Source organism: Lineus longissimus, chromosome 1, assembly GCF_910592395.1.
Source record: "Lineus longissimus chromosome 1, tnLinLong1.2, whole genome shotgun sequence".
Classification (NCBI taxonomy): domain Eukaryota; kingdom Metazoa; phylum Nemertea; class Pilidiophora; order Heteronemertea; family Lineidae; genus Lineus; species Lineus longissimus.
The window spans coordinates 6,670,580-6,693,124 of record NC_088308.1 but is presented as its reverse complement, the minus strand read 5'-3'; the positions used below and the strand labels follow the sequence as shown (position 1 = coordinate 6,693,124).

The following is a 22,545-nucleotide window of genomic DNA, read 5'->3' as shown; positions in this document are numbered from 1 at the left end:
ATCGGTATCCGGTTATGAAATGCCGTCGTTATATAAAAATATTGGATTGTCACAAGACTAAGGCGTAGCTAGGATTTGCAGATGGGAAGGGGGGGGGGGGGCTTTTCCAAAACACGTTGGAAGCCTACGGTCACTTCTAATGATGTATTTCAGCTATAGGGATTAAAAATGTTCAGGGATTGATTAATTTCATAGATTGATTAATTTTACCGCTTTCCCACTAAAGGTGGTGGTTCAACGCATCCTTCTCTTGCTGCGCCTTAAAAAACGACAATGTGCTGCACTGAGGTTGGATTCGAACTCACCAACGTCCTCTTGAACAATGAGTACGACCGTTGTGACTCAAATTCATTTACCAGTTATTCGCCGGCATTTTTTGTCAAAACATTTTGAAGGGGTCAAGGCACTTTTTTCATTTTCGAAAATAACGGACTAAGAGTTTACCGTAAAAGTCCGGTGCTAAAATGCCCAAAAAATCGAAAAAATAGTTATACCATTCTATACTGTTGAAATTAATTAATCAATCACGTAGTATTTCATCGGACGTTAATGCGGTGTAATCCCTGTTATTAACGTTCATTCTGATCTTAGGTCATAATAAATGACTATCGCATCAACAATATCGACTCGAGTATAATGACCTTCTCTGTGTCTGCATCAAGGGTATCATGTTTAGAGCAGAGAAATATTATTTTAAGTACGATTGAGAAAAAATGCAAGTGCACAGAGCGAAATGCCAAACGGATGTTATTATATCATACAGAAGTAAAAAAAGCACGACGCGAATATGGACAAGGTAGAACTCTTACAATTGTTTTGGCTTTTCAGCACCACAAACGTGCACCTTCTCGAGGCTCTCGGAGAAATGAAAAATTCCTAAAGGTTTTTTAGCTTGTGAAAGGCCTCAAAGTTTGTCATGACCATTTCCTTGAAAAAACTCTATATTCCACATGTACTGAATATGAAGATTCGAACAACATGTATAAAGACGCATTTTTAAGAAAACCGTTTGAAGGAGATGTAAATTGGCCCTTTTGAGCATAGTGTTCGCGATTCGTTTCAGCCTGACCGATTCAACATGTCGGGGAAACTATAAAGCATATTTATAGAACTGCGACATTATGTCTTATCATTTTGCCCGTGGGCATGCTGCCACCGGTAATGCACATCCGTAGCTATCTGCTCGCGGGGGCTCACTACTCTGATCACGTCAATAGAATTTGTGACCGACGTGATGTCTGAATAGCTTGGTGGTGTGCACTTCTTAAATCAAATTGTAGAAATAACTATTTTGTTTTTACAAATACATTTTAAGAGTCTCCTCAAACGTCTTCGATGTCGATTTATGACTGACCAAATAATTTATGGAGCTATGCCGCAGTAGCGAACCCTCGGAAAACGCCCGAGTGAAATAAGGCCCTTACTGACATGTCAGTCACATAAACGCATCTGTAAAATCTGTTATTTCAAATATTCTCGTTTCAGATGGTCAAGATGATGATAACGGTGGTGGTCATCTACGCACTCTGCTGGCTCCCAATTCACCTTATCACCATCCTCGGGGACGCGACAGACAACGCCATCTATAACCTTCCGGGTATGCCGACCATCTGGGTGTTCTGCTTGTGGCTATCCATGAGTAACAGCTGTTATAATCCTATCATATATTGTTGGATGAACGAGAAATTTAGGAACGGTTTTAGGAAAGCGTTGCGGTGCTTTCCTTGCGTTAAATATGACGCGTTGAAAATGAGCATGGCGTTCAATTTCAATTCTCAGCAGCCGACATACAGTGATGCACGACGGAATAGCCTTACTGCCGAGACGGCAGTGGACTCTAACGGCAAATCGCCGAACCAGCCATCTATTCATACCCATCATGTGTGTACATATAAACCGAAGGATACAGTTGTGACAGCTTCTAGAAGACAATATACGGTTCTTGGCAGACCTGGGCCGAGTGAAATCGTAACTAACATAAGTACTGAAAATCTTCATGAGTATTACGACTAATCAATTCCGCATCCTCACAGGGACTCTTGGTCGTGACGTGGCTTGAAATGGTTCACCTTGCCGTCACCAGAGGTACCAGAATCTTACAAAGCATACCTGACAGTTAAAACTCGTGTATGCCAAATTTACATTATGCAATATACGATAGTTTCAAAAATATGCGTATAGATACATTTACCAGGGTAGATTCTGGCGCCAGATGGCGTTGACGGTCGCCTCGAACCACGGTCAGAAGTACCAAACAGATGAACCCCTTTAATGTAACTTTACGTTTAGTAGGTGGCTATTTCAATGGTCATTCGCCAGTAACAATATTTATAGGCTGTTTAAGAAAACCTTGGCGGAAAGTGCTACTCAGTATTTTTCTTCACAGTTTCACAATGGTTTTTGTTTCGGTTACATACCCAATATTTCATTAAACCCATCAAGAACGAGTTAGAATCAGCAGTAGACATTTGGTACAGCTTGTTATGCAGCAGTTATGGTTCAGGTCCTTAACTCACTATTTCAGGTGCAGATATTTAAAGTCAGAGTACGTACCTTTTGTACATTGGATTTTGTTTTCATTTAACCTTTTTGCCAGACCTATTCCTAAATTCTAGTAAATAGCCAGTTTAGAAATTATAACTAGCATTTTGTAAAAGCCCAAAATTAAGAATCTGCGTAAAACAATTATTGTCAACAGCTCATTTCATTGCAGCTAAATTAGAGCTTCAACACGATGATTTTGATGTGGAACAATTTTGCTATCAAAAAGGGACGATTTCTTTACTGCTAAATTCATTATCTTACATTTATAGCATATTTTTTGGTCTCGGCAATAACACTCACCATGACTGGCCCCTATTGAATAAGTTTCTTAGTATGAGATACATCATTCTAAAGCAGTATGTAATTATGTATGCATGCATGTACAATGTGCACTCATGTCTACTCGTACATGTCCCTTTTTATCTCATGTACATAAATTAATGTAATTCTCATAAACAAACCTTGATCATAGAGTCACCGTTCTTACTTGCTTAAATGCGACATGATGGTAGAAGCCATCTTAAGAGCGAGGGACCTTCGCCATTGCCTTCTGTCACTGGCAGCTTCTATCAAGTCTTCACCAAGACCAGCGGCAGCATCTTCTCGCTACACCTGACACGTTTCTTTCCCCTTCTCCTCTTGCCACCAACTTGTTCCGGGCGCCAGTTCAACAGCTTCTTGGGGAGTTACGATCTTCTACCATACGGACAACATGTCCATATACCAGCGAAGACGTCTAACTTTCAAGAAGATGGATGCTTCCGGTTGGTTAGTTCACTTCCTAATGTCAGTGGTCGTAACATGTTAGTCCTACCTAACACCGAAGTGTGCAATCTGATACCTCTACTTCTTCTGCGGGCTTTATTCACTGCATCTTTAAGCAAGCTAAAAAATAATGTATGTTGCCTTGGGCATTATACGGGTTAAAATGTAGGACTAGTGCGTCGAAATGCCAGTTTGTAATTAAAATCATAACATATATGATTGTACTATACAAAATAAATCTAACATTTTGAATATGTTGTTCTTTTTCGTCTTTGTCTCAAGGTTGTAAAATTACTGCCCCCAGGAGATCCACACGGTAGATGAAAATAGCCTGCACCAGGTAGATGTACGGGTCGTCGACTCACTCTTGTTAGCGGAGTAGCAATCAGCCTACATGTAATTGTACATGATAGCTGCACCCATAGAAAGAACTAGTGTATGTGCCTAGTGTCTTCATTAAATATGTAATACATTTTTACTACATTTGTACTATAGCTCCATAATCCAACCATTTCCTTCACACGTAGATCACTCAAGACAGACGACTTATGGAAGGTTCCTAGGAGAAATTTTGGAAGAGTGCCTATAAAATTGGAACAACGTTTTCCACTGATGACATTTAACTTTTAATATCGTACCTACATAGGTTAATGACAGTGTAATGCGTACATACGTTGATGTCGATCCATGTGACCCTCTTAATTTTCCTTTGTTGGTTAGAGACAGATATATCTCCAAAGAAAGGCACTGCGAGAGGACACCGTGAGGGGACAAGCTCCGAAACATCACACGAACTCTCCACGCTGTACCTTGAGGTGCAACAAAATGTACACACCACTTTTTTATGTTAGGGTGAGAAACATTGGATATCTGGTTCAAGGATTACCTTTTCTAGTTTTTATACATGCCAGCCGTTCTCGATTTGCATTTTTCTCTATCATGTCCAATAAATAAATAATGACAAACGGGAAATTGCCCAAGGCTGATGTGCGCCTTGAGAAGCTGGAGGGGATTTGAGACAAAAGTATCCAAGGCTTACATTTAAGGTCATAGTGTCATGCCAAAGGGCATTTATTCTCAAAAGCATGAGTAATCAGAACCATTGTCACGATTTTCAATATTACAATTATACCTAATGTGAATTCTGTTGTTTGTCGCATCAGCAATACTTGATAACTTAGACAACTTTACACTAAATGATTATCTGAGCATGCTGACGAAATGCCGCTTAGGCTAAGTTGACGTAGATGTCACGTTTCCTGAGTCATGTCCCAAGCTCAAACCCAATGATGAACAAATCGAATATATTTATGTTCAGGCATAAATAGTGACATGTGACGACGCGACTTCGGTGCAAACTCAACTTTAGGCTTAACTCTTGTCGTAGACATCGCCGTAACCTTACCCATGTGACAAGGGTTACCATTGCTTCAAGGTTTGTAATCGACTACAACTCTATGTGCAAACAATAGGTCGTGTTATTCATTCTACACGACATGCAAAACGATCTTTAGATTTTATAACGCATCGACCTTTCTAACTGAACAGGAAATGCCGAAGCTATGTCAACCTGACGTCGTGTTTGCTCAGCAAGTTTTACCGCAACAAACATTAACCTACTAATTGTGTCTCTGGAGAATTCTGTGCTGCATTTAAAATCGTGACGATTAGTTCTCTGCAAATAAAAGAAAAAAGTAACAACATGGTGAAATTGTGGTGCGCACAATGGGAGGAACCGCACTGCATACAAACGAAGAAAAATCCTCATCGCAATATGCCCCTCGCTATTTGACGGTGTGATCAACTGCTCGTCACCCACGTGCCAGTGCGAAGAAACTGATTCTTGTCATTTGCGCAAATGCATTTGCCAATTAGTGAGAGGCGCGTTACAGCGAATCGCGTCGGGAATACAAAGTCCTTTGCCTAGTTTTTACGCAAAAGACATTAGGGCACTGATTACGCCTTTTGGGAATTCCCGTTCATCGCCATCGAATAATACCAAACGACCTCATCTACACTGTTTTCTACGACTTTTTTAATGACAACCTTGACTGTTCATCACTAATAGACAGCGACAAAGACTGGTCAGTTGCGCTGAATGCGTAATTAGAATTTCACTATATGTTTGACCATTGGACGCTTACAATCACCAATAAGTTTGATGATTTGAGTTTAAGAGACTCGAAAACCGTGTCAACATAAACACTAAGGTCGCAATATATAATTTCGTTTACCATTGGGGCGCTTCACAGTCTAATATAAATGGTGAGAAAAAAATATTTCAATGAGAAAAATGGCTCAAATAGACGCGAAGAATCTTTGCGTCAGTAATGCATTACTGATATCGATACGCACTGGCCTCCAGATTCTTACTCAAAGGATATTTACAGTCTCAAAAGCATACATACAATAAACCACTTTCTGTACTTAGTGAAAACAATAAATGTACCTCATTTCGGGAGTGGTTGGCAATGCATGCAAAAAAGCTTGAAATGGCTAGGAAATGTAACAGTTTTTCGGTTTAAATCAGTTCTTAAATGGGAATGCTTGTCTAATTATGGAAGAGTGGGTGTTTAAGAGTCCCAATCTCGACTTTGAAGTTCACTGTGTTCAACTGTTGGGCTTTTTTCTCTCTACTTAAGAAGAACAGCTGAAATAGCTAAAACGTTTTCTCTCTTGAAGTGGATATAGTATTTGTACTTATCCATGTTCTATGAGCGTGACCTTTCCAAGCCACTTTGCTCTCCGGAATCTAAAGGTCACATGACCCTCAACCGGAAATGAGGTAGGATCTGCAAATGGCTACTCGGAGACACCTGCATGTGAACGCTGAGCGGTCGATTCTTCCAATCAATCGTACTAGTGATAGAATACCCACCAACATACTTCCACTCATATTCAATGGAGAGAGGAAGGAAATCGTTTCGAATTGAAATTGGAGTCGTTCACTCGGGTGATGCATAGTGTCATGCATTATCGATCAATGAAGAAACCCCTTATTAAATAAGCAAATGTTCATCAATGAAAATATAGATCAGCGCTGAACCGACGACTAATATCTCAACAGCTTTTTGAAATGCCCTCTGTAAGAAATGGTATGATTGTAATTCAACTGTCACCTATCAAAACTGGAAGTATCGACGGCTATCGGTTGGTGAAAAAAAGTGAAAGCGCCTTCACACTTTTTCCTAGCTGGGTATCACCATGAAGTCACGTCATTATCGTGATTGTAGCCATCGCCATCTGTTCGAAGCTGGCCTAACCCATCATTTCTTGTTCTCACAAAAGCATTGAGATCCTGAAGAAGCCAACGTACTGCTTGATATCTCAGCTGAATAGCGGCAAGATAGATGGCGGAACGATTCCATAAAAGCAATCAATGAGCTCGGCTCGCTGCATATACCAAGGGAAAGGATTTACCTTCAGTAACCCGAAGAAAATAAAGTAAGTAATTCGCCTCTTGCCAGAAGAGCACCTCTTGCGGTAAAGCGGCCAAAATTTGGCGATTGGGTACTAGTATTCCGACGTTACGGCCGTTGAGACTTCACGACCGCCCGTTTCGTGATTGCTATTTGGACTGACCTAAGACAGGAGGTTAGCCACCCGTTCTCATTCGTCAATGTTGAACACGTGACACTGTGATGATACTCAAACTTCGTGCCGCCCAAAAGCTATTTAATGCAGGCTTTATCAGGATTGATCTTTGTGATTTTCTCGAACGTTTTGAACTGCTCCTAATATCGTTCTCTCGTGAATAATGATTTAGCTCGTCTACGTACACTTTGACCAACTACACAAAACAAAATGACCACCTTAACACAGTGAGGCAACTGTTAAAAAAGGTCTCCTGAAATGTGACTTATTATGATCATCATTCACAAAATGAGAACGATCTGATGAGGAGCGGCGGTTCGAAAAGTTGCGACCCGCGGTAAAAAAAACACTATCAAATACTAAATTAAATACTAAATTACTAAATTACTAAATTCATAACTATCGCCTTGGTATACTGTGCCCAGCTCTGAAGTGCCTATTAAACACGAATTATTCTGTCTTTTTTGTTTATAATCAGCTTACAAAATTATTTAAAATTATAATTTTCTTTTGCAGAATTAAAGATTGTGGTGGAAATAGGGATATGTAATAAGATACCGCGGACTAAGGCTTGTCACATGCACCGGATCGTCATGAGTAAAACATCTGTAGCGGAGGTGCCCCCATGATTATGTTAGCGAAGCACTGCCTCTGAGAAATCATTGTCCGAATTATATTTGCTTAATATCTCGATGCCTATCTACAGAATTTATATAATGGCATAGATGAGCAGGTCAAGGTATACATGTAGGTCTTTTATACTACAGGTAATAGAATTTGCTTTTACTTTTGCATTAACACGCATCTTCGACTTCAACAATAACACATCAATTGGCGCACATGCGCATTTGAGCAACAATATAGCAACAGCAGACGACACTGCAACAGAGGCAGTCGATGCAATGATGGCGATTTCGGGGAAAGTGATGGAGAAACGGGTGCTCTCAGGAGCAGCTGGGGCTTCCGGGTTCGCTTTTTTGTTAATGTTAATTTCTGTTGCTACGGACTATTGGATGGTGTTAAAGGTACCCAGCGGCTTCTACAGGAATGTTACCAAACAATATCTCATCGGTGCTAATTCAGGTCTATGGCGATTATGTCGGACGGAGGTTAAGAATCTGACGGAATCCGGCGGCAAAATACGTAAGCATACCACATCAAAGGATGTTCGCATTTATTGCTTGACATTTTTGACATAAATACTATAATAGCTATGACGGTTCATGTGAACTACCTATAATTTTTAGCGTTGTACATTGTGTAGATAATGCAGTGGTAGATATATTGGCATTATGTATCATCTTGCATGATCCGATTAATGTTTATATGAGTTTGTTGTACCCGTTGTTGAATTACAATAAAATACATGACTGTGTACGAAACTTTCATCTCTGTGGTATCATCGATACATTGTATGGAATAAACCATTGTATGGCATTACCATTGCTATCAGCAAAGGTATAGTAGTACCACGCCAAGGTCAGTTTATTGTATCAAGTGTCACCTTCGCATATGTACATCGACCAATACAATCATAAATGAAAGGAAAACCCCACAAAGGTTTGTTTACTAGATATCGCAAACACCTGTAGTTGCAAACATATCTGTCGACAAAAGAAAGATACTGCAAACATACCAGGAAAGCCATAACCAATTGCATGCCAGAAACCTGCAGGAAAAAGCCTGAGAATCCTGCAGGAAAAAGCATGACTGCGAAATTCCATACAACTCATTGTGTGCCTCAGACCGGAGGCATGCTATACACCGTGATCGATGAAAATCACCAGTGATGTCAGCGCTAATTACTGAACAAATAATTGCCAATAATTGTTTGTCGATATTCTGAATTACCAGTGGATGTCACTTAGCCTTGTTATTGCGTCTATTGTTTAGTGATATTTGTCAACGCCAGCTACTTAATTCTTTTATGTAAGGTTATGATGTTACCGTGACATGATAGGGTAATACAAATCAAGTCATTACAGAATTTTTCCTCTGTCCCATGGATTCCATGTTCCCACAAGATAACAGAAATCTGTGTTTTTTTAAAGAAATATCTGCAGCTGTTGAAAGGGGATGTTGGGCCTTGGTTACATACAGAGGCTACACTCTCATCTATCATCAAGTTTGATTGGTTAAAAGCATGACAGTTGGTTTGGGTTAGAGATCTAAATGTATAAAAAGTATGCTGAAAAGGTTTTTCAGACTGAACCAGACAGGTCAGGGACATCAGATCCCGGAACGTGGAACCTGGGGAACTTGAAGCTATCCACCCCAATGGTACTCCCAATGACATTGATTAAAGTTTTGTTTTGGCTTTTTTGTTCCAAGGGGTTAAAATGTTGCTTGAAACATCTTACATACCAGAATAAAAATTCGTGTTGGGCAAATTCCTTATTGGACTACTTGGTAAGTACTTATAGCTTTCTTTCAATCAATCTGGCCAAACTATCAAACGACAACTCGCATGGCCAGTTGACGCGACACGATGCAATTCACCCACCAGAACATTAAGGCAGATGAATCTGAAGTTAAATGCATCCCGCCAAAGGATACTGGCAGGGCTGTTCAAAGATCTCCATTTCTATCACCATTTCTTGACTGATTTCCTTTCGTAACACCCCTCTCTTCAGAGCCGGTAAGGAGAAGGTGATAGTGATTGGGCCCCCAGTGCTAGGGAAAATTAAGTTATGTCTGTGGGGAATGTATCTTCTCAAGTAATTGTTATTGCATATCACCAGAAGATCTTTCCTATAGAAAACACTACATCATGTCTATAGGTAAATTTTGCGGGGGTCATGCTAACTATGTAGATCTATCTATCTGCCCTAGCTTTTACCCAGGTAATTCAGTTATAACATAGCGTAGTCATAATCCGGACGAAAGAAACTATATACACGTACAATTTGTGATACACATAAACCGTTTAGAAGTCTATTTCTTACCAGTAACTGGCTTGCCGTACTTTTAATGGCGTTTATCTCATCGACGTTTATAAATGTTTATAATGAAGCTCGTTAAAGTCACAGGTTGCAAAAGGATATGCGAAAGAAGCAACGGTTACTATATATTCTTACTGGCAGCGGATGATAACACTATAGAGAAATCGGAGGAACGGTTAGGCTCTGCGTGTTGGTTGATGATGCAACTCCTACAAATAGTATATTTATATGGCATGTTCGCATTCTTTAGAGGCGGTACGTCTACCGCCTTTTTGGTAGGTGCCTCTGTGAAGACCAATAGTGGCAATTGTTGTAAAGTTTGGTTCAGGCCCTGGTTAGCGAAAAAGCGCTCTGTAAAAATTGCCATCAAGCAAGGCTCTGACCCCGGCGTGCTTCCACTGGCGTGGTATGAGTCGATACAAAAACCTGGGAGACAGGGAGATTATCTCCTCATTCTGACATGTCCGATAAGTTCGAGGAGGTACTTCTGTTGCACTTTGTTATCTATCTGAAGATTGCCTTAACTAGCTAAGATTGCTAGCGCCAGAGGCGGCGTAAGGGAGGTTGGTAAACTTATAGTCCCGGCACAGTTATAGCCTATTAGACATGTATAAATGTGTTGCCAACTGTTTTCTACACTGTAGGGCTGTAGTTGGTTTAGTGCTATGATCGCACCATTTTATCTTGTATCTGTACTTGAAAGCCCGGTGGCAAAGTGAAAGAGCGTTCTTTGATTATCGATTACCACAGTAAAGTTTCTGGTTGGGAAATAAATCTTTCACGCTTTTTGAGACTGGTGTAGGCTTGCCTACAGTACAACGCGCTATATAAGAACTTACATTTTATAGCCTACTACTTGTTGGTTTTCCATACCATGACTGTACTGGCCGCTAAAACGGTTATAACGTTGTAGGTAAGTGCCCATTGATCAACGTACTCAGTTCATCGTCGCCCTAATCACGCTGGTGCCAGCTCCATCCGCTCAAAGGTGACCGACTTGTCTCTTTTAGTAGCCATGGTCACTAAGCGATTTTCAAAGTGTTTCAATTGTAAACATGCCGAAGGAGAATTCATAACTTCCCACCTGATGCGAGGAAGCCCAAATCGATAATTTTCGTGATAATTTCATAATGTTTCATCAGTGAGGAACTGATTTATTTTCTACATACAATCATTCTATCACATGTTACTTTATCATTAATTGCTATGGTTTGATAAATTCCCCGTAGAGGTGTTAAGGCAATAGAACAAATTCCCTAACGGGGGTTGCCTGTCCGGAAAGAGGGTTTTCGAGATAGATTGCATCAGGAGCATTATGCGTGGAACAAATATCTGATGTTGACTCTACACGTATAGAAACGAGCAGACGGTAACAATGGTACTCAAAAGAACGCGCTGCATAGGCTCAAACGTTTATTTTCTGCCTCATCTGACAAGCCAATGCTAAAATACATTTCTTGCCACAATGCAAGGTCAGATAACCTGTACAAAGATAACGAGATGCTTTGTAAAACAGCAGTACAATATGTTTCTGAACGTTCCCATGCTAAAGCCGAACGACAAGAAGCATTTGAAAAATGGCGAAGGAGATAACTAAGTGAATATGATATTGATGCTATATTGTATATGTTCACCTATTCAACTGGTGGCTTTACTGCACCTTCTGTTACCTTTAGAATAGCAGAATTGACCCTGAACAGCAAGAGTTTAAAAGTGATCTTCAGGTGGGCCTGTAGGTATCTCTGGATGCTCCACTTAACTGAACTTCTTTACAGTAGGGAGCCTCATCTTTGTAATTCGATTGTTCATAAATCATGCGCTTTCAACAAACACAAATCTATTTCAGATGCATTTCAAGGGACCCTTCTAAGAGTAACAGGCGTTAATCAGCTCAGAAAGAAACGATTATCGTGTCGTCACTTTCTAGGATAGATAACAATTCGTAATTCGTAACTCGATGAAATTTCGAAACCGCTCTATTGAGGCATCATCGTATTTTTGCAAGAACGGTCCCCATAATTTAAAAAAAAGTTTAACAGTGCTTCCCCGATATCATGCTCATCATTGGCAGCTTCTTATGGGTGACCAGACCTGCTGTTCCTGCTCTTCTGATGACTTCTCCGTCTATTAACCTGTAGAAACCGATGGAAATACAATGTAGATGAATGAATCCAAGAATACAGCTTTTTCTTAACATTCAATAGAGGGGGAGGAGAACGAAGACATCGTCGTTTTAGGTGACAACCCTTTTTCGAGATTCTCCCTTGCTCGAATGCTCCAGCCAGAGGCAGGTGCATCACTGCCTCCGCGGCATCGTTTTGTAATATTGATTTGCATTCTTGGGTTGGCGATGTCGTTGCTGCGCAGGTGCCTGTGCATTATTGATATACAATGCCTTTCTTCAGAACCGTGTTAGTTGGAAAGAAGCGAGCAACAAAAGAAAAGAACAGTTTGATTTCAGCTGAATCGTGAGAGCCTGTTAAGATTGACATGTTGCAAATTCGTTTCATAGTTATGAAATACTTAAACCTTCAACTTTAAGAACCTGGTAAAAGATTTTTAGCCTTATCAGGCAAAATCTCAATCTTCAGGAGGTCGAAACATGCACGGTGAAACATGAGGCTAAAGATATAATATGCTAGAATAACTGAAACGCCAGTAAATGACTTTTAAAAGGTTGTATGGAGCTAATATGATAACGTTTCAGTCGTCTGCTCAGCTCTCTAATCATTATTCAAACGAATATACATGCAACTCTAAAATACTCTATCGCTTGGTAATCAACATTCCCATTTTAACGTATATCTACGATGCATATATGAATTTTCAACGAACTCTTCCAGCATTTTGACAGTTGTTTCAAAAATATATCATAAATAAGCAGAATGAAAAATGCATTGAGGTTTCTCAGAATCTCAAAAACTTTTTAGGGTTTTTCTATTTTACGGGAGAACATCGACGGGTTGCATATTGTGTTTGCCCACAAACTTTTATTTCACGGCAGCTGTAGTGTAAGAACATTTATAGCGGATGTTCCATCGACTCTAAAGATACCAAGAATGTACTTCAGGTATATAACGTTCATCCGAGCTGGTAGTAACTGGCATTTTAGATCTCGGTTCCGAGTTCAAGCAACCATACTTGTTAACTGAGAACGTATTTGTAATGGTATCTGTTTAATTAGCAGAAGTGAAGGCTACATTCAAGTTTGTGTTTCACCGAGCGGGCGTAGAAGTTTTCTTGCTGATACCTCCGCTGCGACGTAGCCATTGCAGCATGCCGCTCTCTCGTCTCAATCGTCATGCATTCATGGCAATACGGCGCAGGTCGCTGGGAATTGTTTTCCACTTTTACTTCAGGGGTTATGCATCATCTGAGGCAGTCGATCGCCGTCATCACCCGAATAGCACGGTTTTCATGTCAACCTGATACAACTGTTGATAAAGCATCGGTATTCGCTATATAGCCTGAAAATGAAACACGTGTTTGAAAATTCTAATATCAGATATGATATTGATATCAGAATCTACCAAAGCCGCACGGATACGCCATCATGATTGGGAAGGTTATGTGATTTGGAAACTGCTCGAGGTATTAGTACGGCGCGGTTCGTTTTGATCTGTTGCGGGCAGTGACACTTTCCATTATACTAAAAATAGCTTTGCCGGGGCGATCAAAATCCCTTGAGAGGTCACTGCGGAAATGCCACACCTGCGTCGCCCCTTGTTCCCGAGAATGGTAGCCTTAGTATCCGTTATTGCAATCGATTTATCATTAGTGACTTAGTATAATGGTCTCCCAGAGAGACTTATTCGAAATCATTGCAGTAATGACGACCAGTATTTCAATTTCTACTCCCAGAAAGAACTAGTCATAATTCCACTCGGCCGAAGTCATAATAAGGCCACACCTCAGCACGAAAATAATGATAATTGTCAGTTCGGGAGTTTGCGTTTGTTGTAATGCATCTAATCACCGCCTGTAAATATCATAATTATAGGCCTGACTGAGAAGAAAATAAGATTGTGAGGCGAGGTTCTGAAATCCTTTATGAAGCTTATACAATTGTTGATTGAGGAAAGCCATAATGCCCTGTAAGATAATGACAAATTCCCATGGTAACATGTAATGGCAAAGAATGACTTCTACATGTACCTTCGAGCAACATTTGTCTCGTCGCTTCCGTTCAAGCGTCGCGCAAACATCATTGCGACTTGCGATTATACATGTAACTGCCATGTGCAGCAAAAGGTCACTGGTTTGCGGGTGAACTTGGTAATACGACACCAACGAGGAGTTTTTGTCGCGTGCGATTATAAATCACTCGTTTGCAGGGTGCTTTATTATATTGAAGGAATAATCAAGTTTTGCCACGTTGCACGCAGCAAAGAAAGCCTTTGAGTTTTCGCATACTTGTAAAATGGTATACGTTTTCGAATTCTATCGACACGCAGGATCTTGGTTCTAGTGGATGTGATTAATAAATTTTGAATAAGATATCCTCTTAAATATCTTGTCACATTACTGTGGAGCCAAGCAAAGTAAATCCGACGTAGACTAGAGATCATTGTGTGTACAATGTATACATGTCTATAAACATTTGTGTCGCCTGCTGCGACCCAACAGAAGAAGGAAAACACATTTCCTAAAGACATACATGTATCTCAAGGGCACTTTTTTCTCATCATATAGTTGCTACTGACATCAGAAGGATAATCCATCATTATAGTCACGTCAGCCTTGATCATTTCTATAGCAAAAAGTATCCTTTTAGCACTAATGGATAGCCTATATGTACGAATGTAACATAACGCACTTCTTGCCTGCCTCCCGAGCTGGAAATTACTTTCCTTTACGTGATGCATCAGAATCCGTGCATCGACCTGGTATAGATATTTGAAATGTCCCTGGATAGAATGTCCAGGGAACAAAGGAGTCTATTTTGCACTTTAGAATCTGAGCTATTGACGGCCATGGCTTTTATAAAACCGTCAGAATAGAATAGGACCGGACACTTTTACAGGGGGACATTTCTACTTCTGCACCGGCCGACTTTGCATCCAGACTTTAAATGCACTTGTCATTCGTGTAGATTGTTATTGTCTGGCCAAAAATTAGAAATAAAATTGCCAAAATTCAAATATGTACAAGGCACGCCAACGGTATGAAAATTGACCCATCAATATTCACCCGGTGTATATCGAAATAGCCAACTTGACATTTGCTTTCAATATGTATTTACTTGCAGGTAATAAAAAAGGTGTTGAATGCAGTTTCAAATTATAAATTCTAAACTAATGCACATTGCCTTTAAAAAAACGACATCTCATACATGTTGCTAAAATCATTGTTTCCGCCTTGTCATCAAAACTGTTTGCAATCGCATATAATGCATATTATAGCCGCTCTATGAAGCCATGCATATAGCGTAACAGCGCTGTGAAATGGATTTCATTGCACACACTATTGCAATCGTATATGCAACTTTGCAACTCGGCGATCTATCGCCAGTCTAAGATTCACTGAAGGTGCGTCATAAACCTTGAGAATGAAAGAAATCGGCTGTCCCAGTCATCGCACGGATACATGACAACCTCGCTGCAGGCGACTATTAACATTATATCTGAAAAGCGAAAGTCTATTTTTCTTCTCTGCAATCGATAAAAATTCCACGCATCACCAACGCCTTAACAACCATGATATAAGGTGACACGAAAACGATTACTTACTTTAATTGAACTTGAACTCAAAAAAATATAACAGACTTCTGCCACACGTGGCTCATATCAAAATATCTTGTGTCCGGTTTGTTTGACCTAATACTTGACACAATACGTAAACCAGGAAACCGGACAAAGTGGAAACCAAAAACATTTTGATCTCAGCCGTATTTGGTCAAGCTTGAAAATTTTATTTTGATATTATGGAATCTAGTCAAAATAAAATCTACATGTATATGTCATCTTTTGTGTGGCGCATAGTAGCTAGGTTCAATATTCATGCAGTCTAGGTTTCATATTTACCGGAGGATAATATGTCGCGTGGTTGATTTAATTTCACTATCATACTGAGCCATCCACTCAAAGGTATATCTGCCGCTTAGTTAAACTCTAGATACAATTGGTTAAAGATCAACGAAACATACGATCAAATCATAAAGATTAATGTATTTGTCTTCGTTTCAGTTCGGTACTGCGAGTCTCTGGACATGTTTCCCACCAACCACAACCTGAGCAATCATCCGGAAGTTGACTCTGGATATCTAGGTAGGAGAGGTATACTAGGTTAGTGCACGTTGCTAGCATTTGTTTCTTCTTGCTAACTCGTTTTCTATTGTGCAATAAGCAGGTAATGGTCCACCGCAAAATGACGCATGCGTAGGCCTATTAAATGTGGTCCAGAGAACTTGGACCAGTTGCTCAGTCAGCGTTAGATACAAATGACAGCGTTATCTCCTTCAGTAAATTTCATTTGATTACAATATAAGCGTTCGGACGCTAACATTACTGCTAACGATTAAAGCAGATGGAAGTAGCGCCAACACAACATCTTTTTCCACGAGATGACATCAGTATCATGATGCTAAGAATGCAAAAATACATGTAGTTTTGAGCGTTGATGTGCATCCACTTGTCTTTTTTCACCAGGCAGGTGCATTGCACTCGTACATAAAATGTTCAGGCTATCAACAGTGCCTGATAAAAAGGACTTTCAAAAATGCGATATCATGGTAAAAAAAAAAGATTAGTGCAAAACATGTCGATGTTTGCGTCAGCTCAGTTATGCCATGGATGTGCTTTGATACGTGGATGTCCTTTCATCGACGCCCGTATATACGCCCTTCTGCGGTGGACTGAGGCCTGAAAAGTGTAGCTAGATTCTTTTTGCGTCGATCGTTTAATGTCCGATGAGCCGTCATGGTTACTTGAAACTTGAACGCGGTAACTAACTATGACGATGAAGAGCTTATGATCAGATGTTCCGGACAAATCAGACCTCATGAAATATGGTTAGTCTATCATCCAACCCGTATCATGTTGTCTTTCTTTCTATATTCCAAGTTAAATCACCAAATTTGCAGGTACAGGTTAAAATTATTGTTTCATTATCATATTTTCGGTTGCACTTCTGATTATGTTTTCTAATGACATAAAGCATGTCCGCTTTGGTCATTTTATAAGCAGTTATTCATTTCTTCATTATCTGAATTCAGAAATAACCCTGCCAAAGAGGTGGGCTGGCAGGCGACATGATGCCTTCAACGATCGCATTGATGTGGCACCAAAAACCTCAAGCAGTGGTTTTCGCACATTGCGTTGCAGAACCTTTTTCTCTTCAAATCGCCATCCCTCATCACGTTCTTAAGGTGGAAAGAATGAAAAACGATCACCATTTTTATCCTTATTCCTGAGCGCTGGCTGATACTGTCGGCTTAACCAGCTTAAGTATTCACTCAATCTAATCAATCCTTCATTTGAAAAACATTTCTATCATATAATAATGGTGTTTTCATCGATTCGGTAAGTGCAAAAAAACTATAGAGTAGGAATTACTTGATTGGAGTCCTTCTGTTCGTGCATGTTGTACATATAGATCTCGGAGGCAGTCTGCATGTGGTGTTCTATATTGGTTGTGAAAATGTATCAAATGATGAAAACGTGGGCTCTTATAGCTGTTTAGATCCCTAGTGGTTCTAAAACCGTTTTATTCATTAAAGGCCATAACTCCTGCTTTTATGATTGCATGACATGTACAGATCCTCAAAGAGTAGACTTAAAGCTCCGCATTAAATCAAGTTTGATCAAAATTGAAGCACCCAGTCCAGAGATAAAGCAAGATTAACTGTTTTGTTTACATGTTATGTAACAGCCTTGGTTAGGTTTCTAAGTAAAGTCAGGCGGCAAGTTTACTGACATAGATCAGACTGATGTTTGATTTCTTACTATAATGGTATAAATTTGTCTGTATTACCTTACCTTATTATAGGGTATATCGAAGGTTAGAATTAGAAATACAGACTAACAGACTTCATCTATCAATTTTAAGAGCATTCATTGATATTTGTCCTCCCAAGTAGGGCAATAGCCTGATCTACATCACAACTTTTGCTGAACCCGCCGCCTGGCTCTAACAAGCCAGTTGCTAGCCTGATTAGGTAATCAAGTTGTCAAACACATAAATGGCTATATCTTCAAAATGGATGGAGCTAATTGCATTGGGTTTTCTGTATTGTATAAAGTGTTAGGTACACTTTTGAAATCGTCTCACAGCAGAAAATGGCAAAATACCTGGAGTTATGGCCTTTAAGTTTCGATCATTTTTTATTTAACTAGTCCACACGTAACTGGCGTCCAGGCCGTAAATCTCTCCATAACTCAGGGTCCAGACCCGGGTTAAACCCCAGGCCGAGCAGAGGCATGAATTGAGAGATTTCGGACTGGTGGAGCCAATACCCCACTTTTACCAGAAGTCTGGAAAAAATAGAGTCGAGCGTTGGTTAATTAAACGTATCAAAATTTGACATACGACAAAATCACTAAATTCGATCTTTCGGAGTCGCTTTTTTACCTCCTAGAGTGTGAAGTTTTGCTATATATACTGTGTTCATCTGTCCACTAACCCAGATTGCCATGATGTTGCTAGCAAAGTTGTGCTTTCCTGTACAAAGTCTTATGTAGTCAATGTACAACACCGGTGTGTTTATAGCTTACCGGGGTTTGCCGTTAGAATAGACATATCAGAAGATAACTTGATAGACTGGTCATCAGTATGATTCTGATAACACGTTTAGTACTGATGTAAATGGTTAAACGCCGGTGAAGGTTAACTTATCTAATACTTAGTAATAAGCGTTGCAGAATAGCCAATTTTCATAATCACATTCTTGGAAAATTGAAACGAAACACCTAACGTTAAGTGAACTTGGGTATTTCCAGGTGTTAAAAGCAACATTTGTTAGTAGCCACGTTTCGTAACCTTTAATAGTTCGCCCAAACAAATATTTATGATAAAAATACATGTTGTTGCTTGTCGGCTCGCAGCTCCCGTATCAGCATCACTGGCGTGATAATACCTCTCAAAAAAAATCTTCTTTCTAGATTACCGAAGGACCTGCTCTGCCTTTGCCATTATAGGACTGGTATTGATGGTAATGGGAATCTTCTTTGCCTTCTATAGCATGCGGGAAGTACGTTATATGTTTAAACGATTAACATCGTTCATCTTTTTTATGTCTGGTAAGTAGAATAGACTCAAATCCATTTTACTGTCGTCCCATTTAACAAAGCACATCCAATCATACACTTTCCTACTGTAAGCGCATTCACACTCTCAAAGCACTTTGAAGCACGATAAAGGAATTGAAACTAATGGATAAAGCAGGGCTTCAAGATTGATAGTCCGACAAGTCAGATGCCTTTCCTGTTTTCAATCGAAACGGGCTCCACTTCAGACTTGCCAGGATCACTTTTAAAATCATGTAGGACCTACTACTCCTGTATCATAAATGGTTTTAATAAAATATAACCTCTTTTTTATTTTACAGCTCTCTGTGTCCTTGTATGCATAGAAGTACTGATGTCGTCAATGACTTATGCTGCTGCTAAACTTCCTTCAAGAATACCAAAAGGATCAAACCTTACCTACGGGTTTTCATTTGTCTTTGCCTGGTTAGCGTTCATAGCTTACTTAGCAGCTGGCGTGGTCTTTCTGGCATATGGAAGAAAAAAGAAGTCGGAACACGGCGTTGAAGAAGAAGTCGCGGAAGCCAATCAACCCCTGCAGCTTGGCCGGGTGTGATCCGAGATAATCTTTTTAAAATAATGAATAAGTAAAATTTATGGCATCCAGGATGCAAGATGCCGCAGTCAGAGCATCGATATCAAATTATCAAGCGCCTGCCGGAAGTCTAGTCATGATATCAGGTTTGAATATCAAGTCAGGATTCAAGATAACGCAGATGCACGCCATTTTAGCTGGAGGCGCTGAAGTGGAGTTACGCCCCTGCCACCTAGCCAGGTGTAACATCCCTGCCACCTATCGAACCAGGTGCAACATTTGTGGTTGTTTCCCATATTTCAGTGTTCCAACAGAATAGACGGTTAGAGATACAATTGCTTTTCAATAGGGGGAAAAGACAGAAGACTAGTCAAGTTATCTTTTAGCGTTCCCAAATAATCAGGGGAACACTGAGAAACGGAAACGGTCGTTACACCGGGTTTGATATTCAAAACTACAGGTCTGGTCACAAGTGCCAGGTTTAAACTAGGACTTGCTCTATAAGCTCCAACTCAGCCAAGGATAAAATTACCATGAACGAGCTACAATCAGGGCAAAGTTGGTGTTGCAACGTCATGAGCAGGTCAGATTAGGTTGTTGTTTACTCTTTTTTTGCTCTGATCCACAGAGAACACGGTATGCATGATGACTTCCAGACTAAGTTCGTCCTGTGCTAAGAAACGATGAGTCCGCACAGCTCCCCTGAAACGTTACTAAATGTTCGATTCGTCGCTATTTCAAAGATGGCAGCACAGCTTAACCTCGGGAGAGAGGTACCGATCGAGTTAATCGCCATCTCAAGGAAAGATCAACTACTCGTGGAAGATTCAAATGAGCGCTTTTACAAATTACCACAATGTAACCAATTGGGTGTAAGTCTTGTTGCTGACTGAGGTCTTTTGAACATGTTCCGTTGCTTCCAATATTTGCGAAATATAATATTTTGGCTGAGGTCGCCGCCGCAAGAAAACTACGCCCGAGCACAGTGGGTACCTGATGCTGTTGGCGTCCGTGATGATTCCAACAAACTGTACTAATACCGCTGTGGCCGTGCGTTTTTTTGGGGATAAGGGTTTCACAGCAGAAAAACGCAATTAGTTAATCCAGGTCTTCATTCAGTGTTAAAGTGTTTTGGGCTGTTTTGTAGTTTCGATTAGTGTGTATTTTTGTAGTCTAACGTCAGTGCCTTGCTGTTGTATGTTATTGGTATCTTATTATAACATTTAAAACTATGCGTGTCATGTTACTGATGATAATCCTGGTGCTAATTAGTATAAAATGTCGTGTCATTATGTTTAAAAATTGCTTTATAATCAATATGTGCTGGGTATCCTGACCAACTCTTGAGCACTGAAACTGTGTCAAAGTAAACTGCAAATCGTCAAATTTTGCGGATTCTGGTTTCTATTTCAGGCAATTTTGGTGAGGAGGGTGCACCAAGGGCCAGTTTTTGCTTTATTTCTACGATAGTTTCGGGGAGAAAAAAATAATACAAAAAAGGATATTTTCAGTTGGATGACTTGGAAACGTTTTTGAATAATTTGCCAAGTGGAAATGTGTCAAAAGTATACAACACGTAAATCATTGGTGCGCCTTATTTAGCCAAAATCAGAAATACATGTGCGTTTACTTTAAATCAAATCTAACTTGTATCTATATATTTGTTTATATTCGTGGTGATTCACGAGACAGTACACGCTCTGTAAGATTATTCGTGAAATGGCTATGGTCAAGCTGTAAATGATTTAACACGGTACGGTTTTATCCCTTTTACATGTAGTTTGGCATAAGACAAATATGCGTTGTTGTTTTTTTCAATTTACATGCATGTCATCTTTTCCCTTTTTTATATGCGTTTCTCACTGACACACATTTGCAGCACTCGCTTTACATTATGCTTTTGCACACTTTACTCTCAATGTATATTACAATTGTTATCGAATTTCTATGAATAAATACATTTTCATTTCTTTTGTTTGCATTTCTCGAAGTTTGTGTTCCGATAACTTATACAGGAGAAACAGAGAAGAAGAGGAGATAATATTTCCTCCAATAGAATTCATGTACGTATCGTGCCTGCTATACAAACGTATTGCAGGTGTATGGAAATGTGGCACGTTTCGAAGTTGGCAATCCATGGCCAGTGGCTGGCGTGTCTTGCTGGTTAGGTTTGCAGTGTCATAGAAAGGCAGTGTACAGGTGGCAGTTCATTTGGTGCTGAATCTGCTGATTACATTTCCAGGAGCTGCAAAACGTGCGCCAATTTACGGCGTAAGCCATGTGCGCTCTGCTTTCGATGTGCATGTACGACAACACGGGATACCGGGTAATGGTTATAATCTCATAGGGTACAGCCGATACCCAGCCCAGCCGCAAGTGTGCCCCTCCAGAGGCTGTAGATCTTGACCTTGCAGTTTAGATAGAATAGTGACTGCCGGTCATTCAACAGAGAGAACTGAAAGTAACAAGCCAAGACTTGATGTAGTTTCATAGGGATTCTTAGGTGAAGTCACAATCTTAGGATAATCGATAGATAGAAGAATTGCGCATACGGCTTAGAGTAGACAGAAGCGAAGAAGGGATATGACCTACCTTGGCTATGGCGCCATATCAGGAACGGGACCATGAAATACATGACTGGACCAGTAACTTTCAGCACCACTAGCTGATGAATATTCGGAATTAAGAGTTTACCTTAGAAACTACCCGCGCCCCTGATATGCGTCCATTGCCCAGGATGGTCGAAGGGAAAAAGCCTCTCTCCTTAGTTCGATGACCACATGTTATTTATCACATATTAATCAGACCATAGGAAATGGCCAATCGCAATAACGTATTAGACGAATCGCCTTCGTGATAGACGCATGTTGTCCTCTCACGGCACATCCACAAACCTTGAAATATAACATACTAGTATTGCCAA

The 22,545-nt window shown here is 40.1% G+C and overlaps 2 protein-coding genes across 6 annotated transcripts in view; both read left to right on the top strand.

Moving 5' to 3' along the window:
• The window catches only part of LOC135487135 (RYamide receptor-like), a 91,617-nt gene extending 88,089 nt beyond the window's left edge, over window positions 1-3,528 (top strand). For all 5 annotated transcript variants that reach the window (XM_064770579.1, XM_064770560.1, XM_064770569.1 and 2 more), the window contains one exon: window positions 1,486-3,528. In XM_064770579.1, the coding sequence (XP_064626649.1) occupies window positions 1,486-2,013 (528 nt within the window). In that variant the 3' untranslated portion in view covers window positions 2,014-3,528. The remainder of the gene's footprint in view (window positions 1-1,485) is intronic.
• A 4,235-nt stretch (window positions 3,529-7,763) lies between these two features.
• Window positions 7,764-21,596, top strand: LOC135487132 (transmembrane protein 114-like). The gene is made up of 4 exons (XM_064770535.1): window positions 7,764-8,046; window positions 16,031-16,111; window positions 18,944-19,081; window positions 19,390-21,596. Exons 1-4 carry the CDS (start codon window positions 7,806-7,808, stop codon window positions 19,641-19,643), a joined length of 714 nt encoding a protein of 237 aa, XP_064626605.1. The 5' UTR covers window positions 7,764-7,805; the 3' UTR covers window positions 19,644-21,596.
• The last annotated feature ends 949 nt before the right edge of the window (window positions 21,597-22,545 follow it).